Source organism: Meriones unguiculatus, chromosome 10, assembly GCF_030254825.1.
Source record: "Meriones unguiculatus strain TT.TT164.6M chromosome 10, Bangor_MerUng_6.1, whole genome shotgun sequence".
In the NCBI taxonomy this organism is placed as follows: Eukaryota; Metazoa; Chordata; class Mammalia; order Rodentia; family Muridae; genus Meriones; species Meriones unguiculatus.
In genome coordinates, this window is record NC_083358.1 from 63,536,174 (window position 1) to 63,551,625 (window position 15,452).

General features: G+C 34.0%; 1 protein-coding gene across 3 annotated transcripts in view; it reads left to right on the top strand.

The window, feature by feature from the left end:
- The window catches only part of Pkn2 (protein kinase N2), a 104,733-nt gene that overhangs the window by 12,595 nt on the left and 76,686 nt on the right, over positions 1-15,452 (top strand). Inside the window, exon 2 of one of the 3 annotated variants that reach the window (XM_060392596.1) lies at positions 10,789-10,861. The exons of the other annotated variants lie outside the window; for them this stretch is intronic. Coding sequence (XP_060248579.1) covers positions 10,841-10,861 — 21 coding nt within the window. The 5' untranslated portion in view covers positions 10,789-10,840. The remainder of the gene's footprint in view (positions 1-10,788; positions 10,862-15,452) is intronic. 3 annotated transcript variants of the gene reach the window in all.

A 15,452-nucleotide genomic window follows, 5' to 3' on the forward strand; every position in this document is an offset into this window, starting at 1 on the left:
AGAAGAACTTGGTCAAATTAGGAACCCTGTGAGCCCCTGAGTGGGTAATGGCTGAATGTGAAGGCTCTGTGCACTGTGTATTGCTGAAGATTTTATAGATACTGAATTTAAATTTTATTAAATATGTGAAATAGTGTTTTTTTAATTAATTAACTTGGTTTATTGGAACTTTATGTTTTATAAACTTGAATTTTTTTAAAACTTTTGTGCTCTACATTAGCACTTGGATTAAAAAAAATACTGGCCAGTTGTGGTGTACTTTTAATCCCAGCACCCTGGAAGCAGAGGCAGGCAGCTTGTTGCATTTGAGGCCAGCCTTGTCCATGTAGAGAGTTCCAGGCCAACCAGGGATGTAGTATAAAACCATTTCTTAACAACAACAACAAAAACCCAAAACCAAATAACAAAAAACTTATTGAGCAAAACCCTGTACAGAAACACATATTTGATAGTGTTCTGTTTAAAAAAGAATTCACTTTTTATCTTTTTACTTCAGTAACATTTTTTTTTTTTAACCTAGGATACTAACCCAGCCTAGGGCTACACAGGGACAAGGTTTTTAATAACACTGTCTTCACCGCCACATCTTTTCTTTAAGAAAATAACACATAGAGCTGTCATCTCCTGTGCTGAGTATCTTCTGACCTGGCTGAGGCTGTCTTGCAGTTAGCTTTTTATTTTTTATTGGTAGGAATGTCCTCTAAAATAATAAAATATAATCATTCATTATACCTAGTCATGATCATTTGATGTCTAGAAAGTAGCTCCAGCTAATGTATAGCTATTAAAATTTAAATTAGTGAAATTTAATAAAAGTACTCAATAGCCATATTTGACCAGTGGCTGTTATATTGGATAGCATCAACTTTGGTTATTGTACAGTATTGAGCATAGAGATTTTATAGAACTTTTTTAGGAAAGAATTAATTGATTTATTTCAATATTGTCAATTTAGATGAGACAAGAAGTCCCTTATAGATTATTTTCAAACAATATTTCTGCTTATCCTTGAGGTAATGTATTAGTATTGTTTGAAAACAAAGTATTCAGTTTAAAAATGCTTTTCTAGCCAGGGGTGGTGGCACATGCCTTTAATCCCAGCTCTGAGGGAGGCAGCCGGGTCTCTGGGAGTTCAGGGCCAACCTTGTCCATAAAGCAATTCCAGGACAGCCAAGCTACACAGAGAAGACAAAACAAACAAACCAAAATGTTTTCCCACACTGAGTCCTTATGTTTTTATATATAGTCTGACAGAGAAGTGTCAATGTTACAGTTAGTTTATTGGGTGTTTGTTTTTTGTTTTTTGGGTTTTTTTTTTTTTTTTTTTTGCTGTTTTGTTGGTTGTTTTTGTTTGTTTGTTTCTCAAAACAGGGTTTTTCTGTATATCTCTGGCTGTTCTGGAACAAACTCTGTAGATAGACCAGGTTGGCCTGGAACTCAGAGGTTTGCCTGCCTCTGCATGCTGAGTGCTGGGATTAAAGGTGTGCACACTAACACCTGGCTGAGTATTATACAAATATTAATATAATACTATCAAATGAGATTTTAATAATAGGTATATTTGAGATTTAGTATATTAAGATAGAAACTCATGGATTCTTTTGTTTTGAAAATTCATAGAAAAATAGTAAGGGTTTGAAGTAATTTTGTATCCAGTCTCTTGGTTAAGGGAATAGGTATTAGATTCTTTGAGGAATTGCAGGATTCATCTCAAGTATGGAAAACCTGTCAGGTGTGTCTAGTGCTTTTTCCACACTGCTCTTTTAAAATAAGTTGTCTTAGAAATTGTGTCTTTTGAGTATTTTTCTTGTCAGAGAGATTAAAGCGAAGCATTTTTGGTGACCGTCTTAAATGTCATCTTGAGGGTACTATAGGAATAGGCATATTTGTATCACCAGTCATGGATTTGATTGGTATTTAATAATACCAGTTTGTTGACTTGTGTTAGGTTAATTGCAGGAGTTCTGTTAAGAAAGTAGCAGTTCACAGTCCAGGTCTTTATCTGACCAGAAGCTCTGGTTGGTGGTTTTCATAGTGCTCTTTTTAATTACAATGAAAATGAATGAGCTAAAATACTAATACTAGTGTGAAGCAGAGGGAACAGAGATGATTTTTTAAAATACAATATACATAGATATCTAGAAAAATCCCTTCTATTATTAAGAAAAGATATACTTAAATGGAAATTGACCATTCTTTGTAGTTTTTTTTTTACTATAGAAATGACAGAAACAACAAATGTTGAATTCATTAAAATATTTCTAAATGAGAATTTCATAATTGGCTATTTGACTAATAGCATTTTATCTGATTATGTTTGCAGCATCTTTTCTTTCATATATAAGCAAGAATATAACTCACTTATTTAGTAATTTAGAATATATGCCATCTACCTTTGCACTCAGATATGAACTATTGAAATGAAGTGTCATGAAATTAAAGCAAACCCATTATCATTTCAGTTGTCCCCAGAGAAACTGTTGATATTAATCTCCAAAGTTGCATTGTTAGGACTTGTGTTTTTTGAGTGACTCACTTCTTACCCCGCATTGCCAACTAAACACCAAATGAAAACTTCTTATTCAGGACTTCTATTTACATAAAAAGAGCACTTAAGGGCTTACATTGTTAAACAAAACTACGTAACTAAATGGAGCCATAAAGCACACTACTTCTGGCTTAAGAAACTGATCTAAATCAGTCCTGCTATTTAACAACAAATGTGTAAATGCCCATACAACATAGAGCTAAATTCAGAACTCATAGGCAGTTAATTAGCCGAAGGTAAATTTGGTAGATGCCTTAAGGGGATGACAATGACTGAGGAACTGGTTAAGTGCATAGAAAAATCAGTGAGTTGCCATCACCCTTAAGGTTTGGTCATTTGTTTCCATGTTACTGCTTTTCAACACTGCTAAGCAAACAAGATGTGTTGGTAGAACTATATTTACCATTATAGTGATTAGTCTTTTTCAAATCAAATATTTGTTAGGCACAGAAACTCACACCTTAATTCCTGCATTTGGGAGGCTGAGGTAGCATTGCTTTGAACGTCCAGTCTGCCAAGGCAATGTAGTGAAACCCTGTCTCAAAGGAAATACCAAAAGCAAATACTTTATAGTACTTAACTATTGCCAGGTATGCTATGTTAAGAACTATGATGTGTTGAAAGAAACATTGGACCTGACCATTAACCATTAGAACTACATTGTTCAGCAATAATGCTTGTTGTGCCTGATAACATTCAGTATGATAGCCTCTGAGCACACATTGTTAGCCACATTTAAATTAAGGTTTAGTGTAACTGAGGGACTGAAATTTTCAATTTAAAGTTAAATTACATAGACACCTGAATAATACTGCCGACTTAGACAGTGGCACTCTAGATTTTAAGTTCACTTGCTAATAAGACAGTCATGAAAAACTACCAGTTAAGATTTAAACGACAGATTGGAGAGATGGCTTATTGGTTAAGAGCACTTGCTGCTCTTACAGAGGACGTGAAAGTGGTTCTTGGCATCCGCATCAGGTAGCTCACAACTGCCTGCAACCCTACTTCCTGAGGATCTCTTGCCCTTTTCTGGCCTCCAAAAATACATGCGTGCACATACACATAAATAAAAATAATTTAAAACATTTAAATTACATATCTGAAAAGCAGTAAGGTATCAAAAATGATGAAACAATGAGAGCCAGATATATGAAAGCAGGAAATTGTTCAGAAGGCTGCCTAGAATCATGTTTGTTTTTTGTTTGTTTGTTTGTTTCCTTTTTCTGGCAGACAGCTAACTGTGGAAGGTCTTCATCTATTTGCTGTATCTAAACTTGAACAAAGGTATGATAAGAAAGGTTTTTTTTTTTTTCTTTCAGGCAAAAAGCAACAAAGATGTAAACAATATATATTTTTAAAGAACAACTATGCTTTATTTTATGCTCTTGCTTACTCTTTGCACTTGGGAGACCACCAGATGATACCACTAGAAGGATTCAGCCACTTTCATGCTTCTTTCTGGGACGACAGCCTAAGCAGCTAGAGAAAAGCATTGAAAACTTGGCAGCATGGTTTTCATATGGTGTGGCTTTTGTTGTTGTTGTTTCCACTGGGGGAGGGGAATCTATTCAGTAGTTGTTGGCTTTGTTCTTTATGTTTAATTTGTAGTGTTTTTTTTTTTCAATTTTAATTATTTTATTCTTTTCCTTGGTATAAAAGCTATGCTCTTTTAAGAATCCATATATATGTAAAAAATCTTGAATAAGGCTTGGCACAGTGGTGAATGCCATTAATCCCAGCACTTGGGAAGCAGAGGCAGGTGGACAAGACCAGCCTTGTCTATAGAGTAGGTTTTAGAACATGCAGAGCTATTACACAGAGAAACTCCTACACCTTCCCCCACACACACACCAAAAAAAATAAGAAACAAAAAAAAATGTCTTCAATTAGGAAGTCTGGCTGACAATCCAGTGCTACTCTGTATAAAAATGGATCTGTTAAAAATAAATACATTAAAATGTCTATGGGAGGATATTTATCTGATCATCTTATATAGAAATAAAGTGAAAATTACTTTCAGTGTATTACTATAAAATCTAAGGCATATAAACATTTCACGATTTAAATCACTACTTTCTTACTAACAGTTTTAATTACCACTTACTGAACACCTTTTATGTGTCATGCATATGTTGATTTTAATTTACAATAAAAGAGGTATTTGTTAATTTCTATTACTGATTTTTATATATCACTCCTATCTCCCTTCTGCTTTGTTTACTGTGCAGATTAAATGAAATACCATTTCATTTAAATAAATAGCATTATTTATTTTATGTAATTGATCTTAATGAATACTCCTTGTATTGTTGCTGTCTTAGTTACTTTTTTTTATTTCTGTTTTAAGACACCATGACAGAGGTAACTGATAGAAGAAGGAAGAGTTTATTAGGGGCTTACAGTTTCAGAGGGTGAGGCTATGACCATCATTGTAGGGAGCATGTCTGCAAGTAGGCATGGTGCTGGAATGGTAGCTGAGAGCTTATACCCACAAGCATGAGGCAGCTAACTGGCAAGTTCATGGACTTTCGAAACTACAGAGCCCACCTATAAGTGACACAGGTCCTTCAACAAGGCCATCCTTCCCAAAGGATTCCCACTAACTGTGGACCAAGCATTGAAATAAATGAGCCTATGGGGATATTTTCATTAAAACTACTACACCTGCCTAGCCTTCCTTATCCATACAGAACAGCTGAATAATTCTTCTTAAATTCAGTAGTTATGTTTTAATTGATTTTATAATATAGCAGTTACTTCATGTGATTCTATAAAATAAGGCATGTAAAAAATTTCATGATTTAAATTTTTTTTATTAATAGTTATTTTAATTAGGACTTTTATGTATCATGCGTATGTTGCTTTTAATTTATAATAAAAGTAAGTGATACTTTTTAATTTCTGCTACTGATTTTTATGATGAGGCACAGAGAGGTGAAATTATGTGTCCACATTACATAGTAAGTTAGCCCAATTAGAATTTAGAAATAAGTTTTGTGTAAATCTAAGGTAATATTCTTTGTTCGGGGTTGTTTTGTTTTGTGTTTTTTTGTTTTGTTTTGTTTTGGCGGCTGGAGAGACTGCCGTGGGTGCTGGGAACCGAACTCTTATATTTTTGGTTGTGAGCCTAGCCTTTAACGGCTGAGCCATCTTTCCAGCCCCTTTTTTTTTTTTTTTTATTTTAAATGATAATGGACGTTTGTATATTTTGAAGTATTTTCCTCCATCACAGTGTGATTTGGTTTATAACATGGAATTTAACCATAGAGTTCTGGAAAGCATGTAATATTAATGTATAGGCCCATGAAATTTGACAAAAGTGTCAATTTAGATTGCTGTCTGTCATCTTACAGGCAGCAGCAGCATGAGACTTGGAGAGGTTCAGTGATTGTTCCACTGTGTTTGTTTTCTTTTTACATAACAATATTTGACCTAATTTGAAAGGTGAATGTTTATTCTGGAGGTTCTAGTCTAAGATCTGCAGTCTCCATTATTTTGGGCCTCTTGTGGGCATGTTGGATGACAGTTGCAGGGAACATGTAACAGAGTAAACTACTGGCCTCATGTCTAGAGAACTACAGAGGAAAAGGAAGGAAATTAGGGTCCCCAGTGCCCTGGAGGAGCACATCCTCTCAGTGACCTGAAGACTTTCTGCTATGCATATCTGCCAATACCATCACCTGAGTGACCAGGCCTTTGACACTGTGACAATCAGCCAAACCACAATACTGCTATTGCTAAGAACACTAGCTCTAGAATGAATGTGCTTTCAACACCTTTACTTTATTTTTTAATTTTTTATTTTTTTAAGTGCAGTGATATTTTGCTTGCATGCATATCTGTATGAGGGTGCCAGATCCCCTCAAACTGGAGTTACAGACAGCTGTGAGCTGCCATGTGAGCTCTGGGAATTGAACCCAGGTCCTCTTGAGAGCAGCCAGGGCTCTTCACTGCTGAGCCATCCATCCAGCCCTAACACCTTGATTTTATTAACACAGAGAAAATATAACTATATACAGTAAGTGATTGAAAGAATTGAAAAAGGCTTTTTAAAAAAAAATACTTTATTGATATAAAATTGGTAGGCAGCAAACCACATAGGTTTAAAATATGTATTTAGATGTTTTGACATACTTTCATGCTTATGTACTTATTTTGTCATCAACATAATTAAAACGTCCTTTACTCCAAAACCAAAAATTGTATAATCATGTGTAAGCCTGTGTTCCTGCCATTATTTTCTTTTTCTAAGCTTCTGGCAACTTCTTTCTGCTTTCTGTCTCTACCCTTTTTTTTTTTTGTATTGTCTAGAGTTTTTCTGTGAAAAGAATCAATGTAATATGTGCTTTGCTAGTGTTTACCTAAAGCAGCAATATAGTTCTTAACTCATTTATACATGTAAGTATTTGTTTTTATGTTAGGGTTATATAAATTGGTTATGATATTTTTCCTGTTACAAATTACCACATGATCAACATTTCTTTTGTGTTTCATAATCTGTTTCTCTCCTCTCCTCTTCCCCTGCCCCCACGTTGAACTCAAGTCCTTGATGTCTGTCTGATAGGCAAGTGCTATACTACTGAGCCAGCGTCTTAGTCCTTATGTTTTCATTTTCAGTTTATTACACATCTAGATGGAATTTCAGGTTCTATAAAGATTGATACTGTCAAGTTAATCTCATAATTATTGCCAAACTGCTTTCCATATGATAGTTTATTTTTTATAAGATTACATTTTAAATGTTTTTATAAAATTATATTTTAAGTGTTTCCAATTATTTTGGTGAAAGGATATACTGTTAAATATATCTCCCTGAATAGAGAATTTGTTTGTTTGTTTGTTTGTTTCATTCACTCATTGCCTATTCTGGATTATTTTGTGTGTGTTATGTACCTACATTTTCCTAACCAAAATATTAAGGCATTTTTAATCTCATTTCACATTTCTTTATGTCAGAACACTTGAATAATGTAATCTGTGTAGTTTATACTAAATTGTAAATGTTCATGGGTCTATCATTGTTGCTACATTTCTACTCTGTTTGAAGGAAACACAACTTACTAATATTCAGTAACATGTTGGATGTAATATTTATTATTCTGCCCCTCTTTCCAAGTGTGTTGTGTGTGTATGTTTTCTTATGTGTGCTCAAGACTGAATTAAAGGTTATGCTGATGCTAGGTAAACAGTCAACCGCTGAGCTACATCCTTAGTCCTGATTGGTCCCCACCCCACACATAAGGTCTACTGATATTCTGTACATCCACAGTTACCCTCTAGTTTTATTTGTGTGATTGAACCTGTTAAACTTGAAATTCTTGTATTATGTGAGTTAGAATAAGGAAATTAGTTGTGGGTATTAGCAGGTTCTCTATAGGTTTTTCTTGTTTAGCTCCACCTATAATGGAATGTGTCACATTAGAAACCTTATTCTGTTTAATGACACAGTCAGTATACTATAGCTCATGTGTAACTTTTCTTTAGAGTACTGCTGATGGAAAAGTTGATGGGCTGGTGTAATTTTTTTTCCTCTTCTAAGTATGCTTATTTTGTGTAACCATTTTTCCATTCATTTAACAATTGCTACACACCTCTCTTGTATTCAAAGTATTCTGGGATCTGTTCATATAATAATTAGCAACATTTAATAGTAATCTGTATATTTTCTTTTCTCATGAATTAAAGTATGGCAGAGATGTTTGTTTGGTAAGTAAATAATTAGGCAAGAATAATGGGACTTGAAGGGGACCATGGACCACCCTTTTAAGAGCTGCTTGAAGTGGGATAGTAAAGGGGAAAAAGTAAGAATGCAGTCTGCATTGCATTAAAGAAAAAAAAATGATTTATGGTTTCAAAACACTATAATGTAAGCTTTTTAATAAAATGAGAATTGATTTTGTGAACAAACATACCATCCTAGTATATAGGTTTATGTTAACCTTGACTAAGTGTAAGTATATGTTGAGACTTAAATTTATGATTTATTAGACTGTGTTTTTTCCTTTAAGTGGGCTTAAAAAAATTAACCTAGATCTTAGATTGAACAGTGCCAAATCTTAGAAAACTGTTTTGTTTTTTGTTTTTTGTTTTTTTGTACATTATACCTTTGACTATAAGAATGTATCAAGAGTTCTTGCAGAAGAAATGAAAAGTGGATAATGCAGTTATCTGGCTATTGATTGGATATGAAGAGTGAAGGAGGAAAAAGTATAAAAACTGATTCCAAAGAATTGACATTGGATGACTGAGGATCTTGACATCATTAACAAAGGGAGATTTGGAAAGATTGTTAAGGTGTTTATATTGAGGCATTCTGAGTTTAAAATCCATAAAATAGCTTGTGTAGTGAGTATGTAGGCAGAGAGAAATGAGAAACTGGTTCGAGGAATCAGGGTGGTGGAATACACCATAGGAAGTCATTGGGTAGTATTAAACCATACTGTTAGATAAGTTATCCAGAGTGTATAAATGTCAAATAATTAGGAACGGTTTGCCTGAAGATGAGTTAATGAAAGAAGGTTCCTAGAAAAGGTTACGGTCTCAAAATTCTAACAATCCTAAAATTCTAGAAAGGAGAAAAGGTTTTCTAGGGCTCTTTACATGTTGTCTCTTCCTCTTCTTTGTATTTTTTGTTTTGCAACAAGGTCTCTCTATCTAACCATGAACTCGTTATGTAGATTAGGCTGGTTTTGAACTCTCAGAGAAAGATCCATCAGCCTTTACCCTGCAAGTGCTGGCCCACCAGGCCTAACCTTGCTCCATATTTTATACTAAATATATTAAGGAGAAAGTTTTTTTTTTTTTTTAATAATATCACCTGAATTTTATGACATTCATACTTTTCACACTATCTTGTTGGAATTCTTTTTTGTTGTTGTTGTTTTTTGAGACAGGGTTTTTCTGTGTAGCCTTGGGTGTCCTGGACTTGATTCTGGACCAGGCTGGCCTGGAACTCATAGAGATCCACCTTCCTCTGCCTCCCCGAGTGCTGGGATTACAAGTGTATGTCATTGCGCTTGGTTCTTGTTTGAATTCTTAATCATTTGAAATTGATGTAGTTGAACTTAGCACTGTCTTAGAAAAGAAACAGTTTAAGTATTTAGCAAAAGAAATCCTACAATAAGCCAGTGACAGAACTATGACTAGAATTTAGGTTTTCTTATTCAGAATCCCCCCCAGTCTTCGTCAGTGTTCTATTGCCTTGAAGAGATACAATGACATAGGCAACTTTCATAAATGAAAATATTTAATTGTAGGCTTGCTTACAGTTTCAGAGGCTTGGTCTATTATCATCATGCTGAGGGCATACAGACATTCATGGCACTGGAGCAGTAGCTGAGAACAACACCCTAATCTGCAGACAGAGCAAGAATGGGTTTGACATGGGTTTTTGAAACCTCAAAGCCCACCCCCAGTGATACAACAAGGTCATACCTCCTACTTCTAATCCTATCAAAGAGTTCTGCTTCCTGGTGACTAAACGTTCTATATATGACACTATGGGAGCCATTTTTATTCAAACCACCACACCCTTTCATTAAAAAAAAAAAAACACTTTGATTTTTCTGTATATGAGTGTTTTTCCATGCATGTATGTGCACTGTGTGTGCCTGGTGTCTTTAGAGGTAGTAGGCATTGGATCTCCTGGAACTGGAGTTAAAGATGGTTATGAGCCATCATGTGTGTGCTGGTGGTCAAACCCTGGGCCCTCTGCAAGACCAGCAAGTGTTCTTTACGAAGCCAGCTCTCCAGCCCCCTCCTCTCTTCATTTACCTTTAGGAGGAGTATATTTTCAGTTGTAATTATGGAAATACTAATAGTGTCCAAAATAAGTCCAAAATCAATTGTTCATAATGTAATAATATATATGATTTTAAGTAACTTTAAAACCTAGGTATGTTATAAATTATTAATCATATTAACATTATATCATGAAATAGTAAATAATTGAAGTTAAGCATTATAAGTCAGAATCTACTTAAGACAATGACTAGTTCAGTTTCTATTGGCTATTTTTGATATATTCACTATTTTAAGCTCGTTTTCTTTTGTTTCTTTTTTGTCACTTTTTTTAAACTTAGCGTAAAAATTAGTGGATTAGTAGTGTCAACCTACTACACTATCTTTTCTTTTGCATTTCTCTGGCCAAACAACTGGGTTTTTGTTTGTTTTTGTCCACCTCTTTAATTTGTCTGTATCATTTAATTATTTAATTTTTTCTTTCTTTGGCTTTGAAGGGAGAAGTCTACAGTAAGAAGAATATGCAGAGAATTCACTACTCTCTTCCTCATGACTAGAAGTCCCTATTTGGTCTGCTTATTTCCTTCAATCTTTTATAGTCTGAGAATTACATGTTGTTTTGCTGTACTGACTAGATAGGAACAAAGATAACTTCTCCATCAGTTCAAGAACCAATGATCTAGTAATGCTGGCTTTTTATTTTAGTGCAAGCTGGGACAGATCTTCTTTCTTTCTTTTTTTTTTTTTTTTCTTTTTTCTTTTTCTTTTTTTTACGATGGATGGGTAAAGTTTTTTTATTATTTTTTTATCAGTTTCTTTCTTTTAGATAACTCCTAATCAAGTCTTAAAATAAATATTGCTTCTACAGAGAATAATACAGTCTTTCTTCAATGTTTTAACCTATTTTTGAGTGTGTTTTCATCCTTTCTCTGCCTTTGTCTTTTATTTTGCACACAGTTTTTCATTGTGAATTGTCTTTTTATTGAATAGTACTTATTAAGTATAAAAGTTATGTTTTTTAAATAGATTTTTATTGGCTACATTTGCAAAATAAAGAACATGAAACTACCATGCTCTTGTTGAGTTCAACAGTTTGTACTGCTCTATATTAAAAAAAGGTGTGATGCTCAGTAGGAGCCAGTTTTCTCACTGGAGTGAGAATTTACAAATAAGCAAAGCGGGGAGGAGATGAAAACGATCTACATTGTCATAAAATTTATCCACATAGTTGTAGTTTGTGGCTTTATATCCCATTATTGTTGCTTAGCTTTTAATGTAGATTTTTCTTTTCACCGTTCTATGTCTAGTGTCCAGGAATAGCATCTGTTACATATATTTAGTCAATATTTGTATGCATTTTTTATAAAGTATCAAGTATGCATCTTTTTTTTTTGGGGGGGAGAGGATTGTAGAGTCTGTGTTCTCATAAAAATGGTGTGTGGAACGATGTTAAGAAAACTAATTGCATTGCTTATTATTTTTCTGTTATAGTATTACTAACATTTCCTTTTCTCAAATTAAATGGTGATACTGCCATTGAGGATCCACAAAGAGTAATTAGTTATAATTAAAGAGACTAGAGCTTGAATTAACCAGAGCTTCACACTCATAGGTCTTTTTTTTGCATACAAACATCCTGTGATTCTGAAAGAACATTAGGTGTTTCTTCTGCTGGCCTGAGCTGAGTTCACTGATGCAGCTGCAGTCAGCTGGTGGCAAGCTGGAATGTCCACTATGGGTTCAGTGTCTGGCATCTCATTTGTAATAGAAACAACTGAAGTACTTTGTTCTTTTCTGTTCTTTTCTAAGTGGACTCTGTCTGTGTGGCACCTCCCATTTTCCAGGGCTCCCTGCTCTTTGCTTGCAGAAGAGCCTGAGTTTTATGTGTCATTTGAAATTGCAAGAGTATAAACAGAAGCTTTGAGTCTTCTTGAAGCCAGCCTTGAAAATTTCCTTAACACATTGCTGTCACTTGTACCACATACTGTTAGTAAGAGTAAGTCAAAGGCTACTGTGGGGACAGAAAAAAAGAAGTGAGGAGTAATTCAGTGCCATATGTGTCGCTATGCTAGTCCCTTCATAATGGGCTTTTCTGCGTTTTTCTTAGCACAGGTCATACTATCCATTCATTGCCAGAAACTTCCCTGACTTTCCATTTAATCATAGTAAAAGCTAAAAACTTAAATTGGTCAGTAAAGCCTTGTGTGTTTTACATATAGCAAAATAAGTATTTATGATGCTGAGGAAAAGGAACCATCATAAATTGTGTGGAATGATGTGAATTAATATAGGTCCCATGCCAATCAATATGAATATTGAAAATAGAATAACTATATGATACAGGTATGCCTCTGAGTGTGTAGGTCTGCATACAGCAGAGAATTTGGACATCATATTTACTGCAGCGCTTTTCACAATAGCCAATTTATACAGTCATCCTAGATGTTTGTCAGTAGATAAGTGGATAAAGAAAATGTAGAATATATACACAATGGGATTTATGTCATTTGCAAGAAGGTGGATAGAAGTGGAGATTCTCATGTTAAGTGAAATAAGACACACTCAGAAAGACAAATACCGTGTTTTCTCTCATACAGAATCTAGATAAAAGAAGCACATATGTGTACATATATCAAATGCATAAGGAGAGACTAGGAGGAGGAAAGGCACCTGTAAGAGTAGGGAAAAAGTTGTCAATTTATAGGGGTTAAATATTAAATATGAACAGAGTATATGTGAATGCATGAATGTCATAATGAAACTCATTGTGTACAATGACTCTATGCTAATAAAAATTGTTTCAGAGGCCAAGAGTAGACAGTGAAGTAGCTGTGTACCAGACAAATAAGGATATCTAAGACTCAGCCTTTTTTTCTGCTCTGTCATTCATGGTGAATTGGCTTTTGTCCTATTTGTACTTCATTATTGCAGATGGTTGTTACATTTTCAGGTCTTGGATCTATATTCCAGGCAAAAGAAAAGAAGCTATGAATACTACCCCCAAGAAGGCGTTAGTTCTCCTTGACAAAAATTACCTGTATGGCTATTTGTAGGTTCAAGAAAGGTTAAGAAGTAAAAATTCTATCTGTACACTTAGATGCATCAAACCAAAATGAGTATTGTTTTAGTAAAGATAATGAGAGGGTAGGTATTATGTAGAAACCCTGTACCCAGCACTGTCTGCTTCCATACTGTCTGCCAGGTGCGGCAGGCACTGTTGTTGCGAAAGCACATTTCTTAGTCCTCAGTATAACCATTACAAAACTTGAGAAATAGTATATAAAGGTAGTGGTGATGATAATATTGAAGAAATTGAAGCTTTAGTGTGAATGGAATGCTAGGATTTATATGTGACCATTCTGATTCTGAATGCATCACTCTTCATTGTGTTACATTCTGACTTAGCCTTCTGTTAAATTATAATGTAGCCTGCATTTGTGTGGAGGTTTTGAAGCTGGTTTTCAAGTGTTTCTTCTTAAATAAATTGAACATTTAAAAAATGTCACTTTTATCTTTAATGTTTTTAATAAGTAGTTAAAAACTTAAAGATAGGAATACCAAACCCTATTTTGTATATAGGCAAACTGGAAAGAAGGAACGTTGTGGGATACCATGTTTGTGTTGGGTAGCTTCTGACAGAGTTACCATTTGAACTGATACTGAATTCCTAGTTGATTATGCCTCTGAAGTATAAAAGGATGGGTTGGGGTGAAATAAGAGAGGAAGATCTGTGTTTGCCAGTGTCCCTGACTTGAGGAAGTTGTAATGCAAGACAGGTAGTACATTAAGGCTTAGTTCAAATATAGTACATGATTATTGCGAAGGACCCATTCTTAAAGAATGTAAATAAAAGAGCACCAAACCAGGAGTCAGAGACCAATGTGTTGAATCCAGCCATGTTATTGACTTTCTTTATGATCTTAGATTATTTGCTTTGTGGCTTTGAACCTGATTTCCTCAAACTACAAATCAAGGGGTTAGACGAAATTATCTTTTAAATTCTGGTAGCCCAGATAGTATGTGAATCATGACACTCCGAGTTTTCATGGATAGTCTAATATTTCTTGGTATCTGTCAAGTCAGACTGTTTTATATTTCTGAAATAAAGAAAGTATAACAGCCTTTTCATTTCTTCTCTGAAAACTTTGCCAGTGAGGAGTAAACATCCTTTCCTGTCTCCTCTTAAATGAAATACTTGGTCACAAGCAACAGTCTTATTAGTCTTCATTTGTTTTCAAATCTGGTCCTGTTTTATTTTAGTGTTTTCTTAACTGTATTTTGGATTTGTTGATGTATTAGTAGATCGAAACTGCCAATTAATGTTTTAGGCAAAAACCAGAATTTTTAGTGTTTCGTAAAGTATACATGTGGTAAATATAGCTTTAAAAAAAAACAAACCAACACATTTCTTCATTTGAAATACCTGGCTGGCATATGTTATAGTATAATACCATCTCGTACAGTAGAACACAAAAGGCTTATATAGTAAATACATGGTATAAAATATCAGTATAAGCTTTTAAATTTGACAGAATTGAAATAACGTGAAGGCTGGTTTGGGTTTCTTCTAAATACTGTCCTTATTAGGCAGGCTAAAAGAAAGAAAAAAATGTACTTCCAAAGGCTAGAGAGAATATGTAAAATTTGGAAGAACAGCGTAAAAATCTCTTAATGTTTTGACCTAGAGATAGATAATTTGTGACTATTTTATTATCTTTCCCCTTCTTATATTAAACATAACACTTGAAATAAAACTATGTATACTTAGCAATATAGCACAAGTTAGTTATAACTTATGAGTGGGTTAATGAAAGCCATAAATAAGAGAAATTTGTTTTTATTTGTAAACTTTTGTTATGATACGTAAGTAGCTTCCTGATTGTTTTTTGCTCATGAGGATAAATTCTTTTATAGTTGTGCTGTTTTTAGCTAACAGTAATTACTATTTATTTTCTTCTATTATATTTCTATAATTAGAATTACTAGATCAAAAGAAATCATTGTATCTTTCTATTTATATTAATAACTTTATTGAGGTTATTAGTCTTAGAGCTGTGTATAGTCAGCAGAATAATTTTTTTTTAAATCTTTGTCAAATGGACAAAAATGGTATAATCATCTTGTCAAATGGGCAAAAATGGTGTAATCTTTTTTTTGTCAA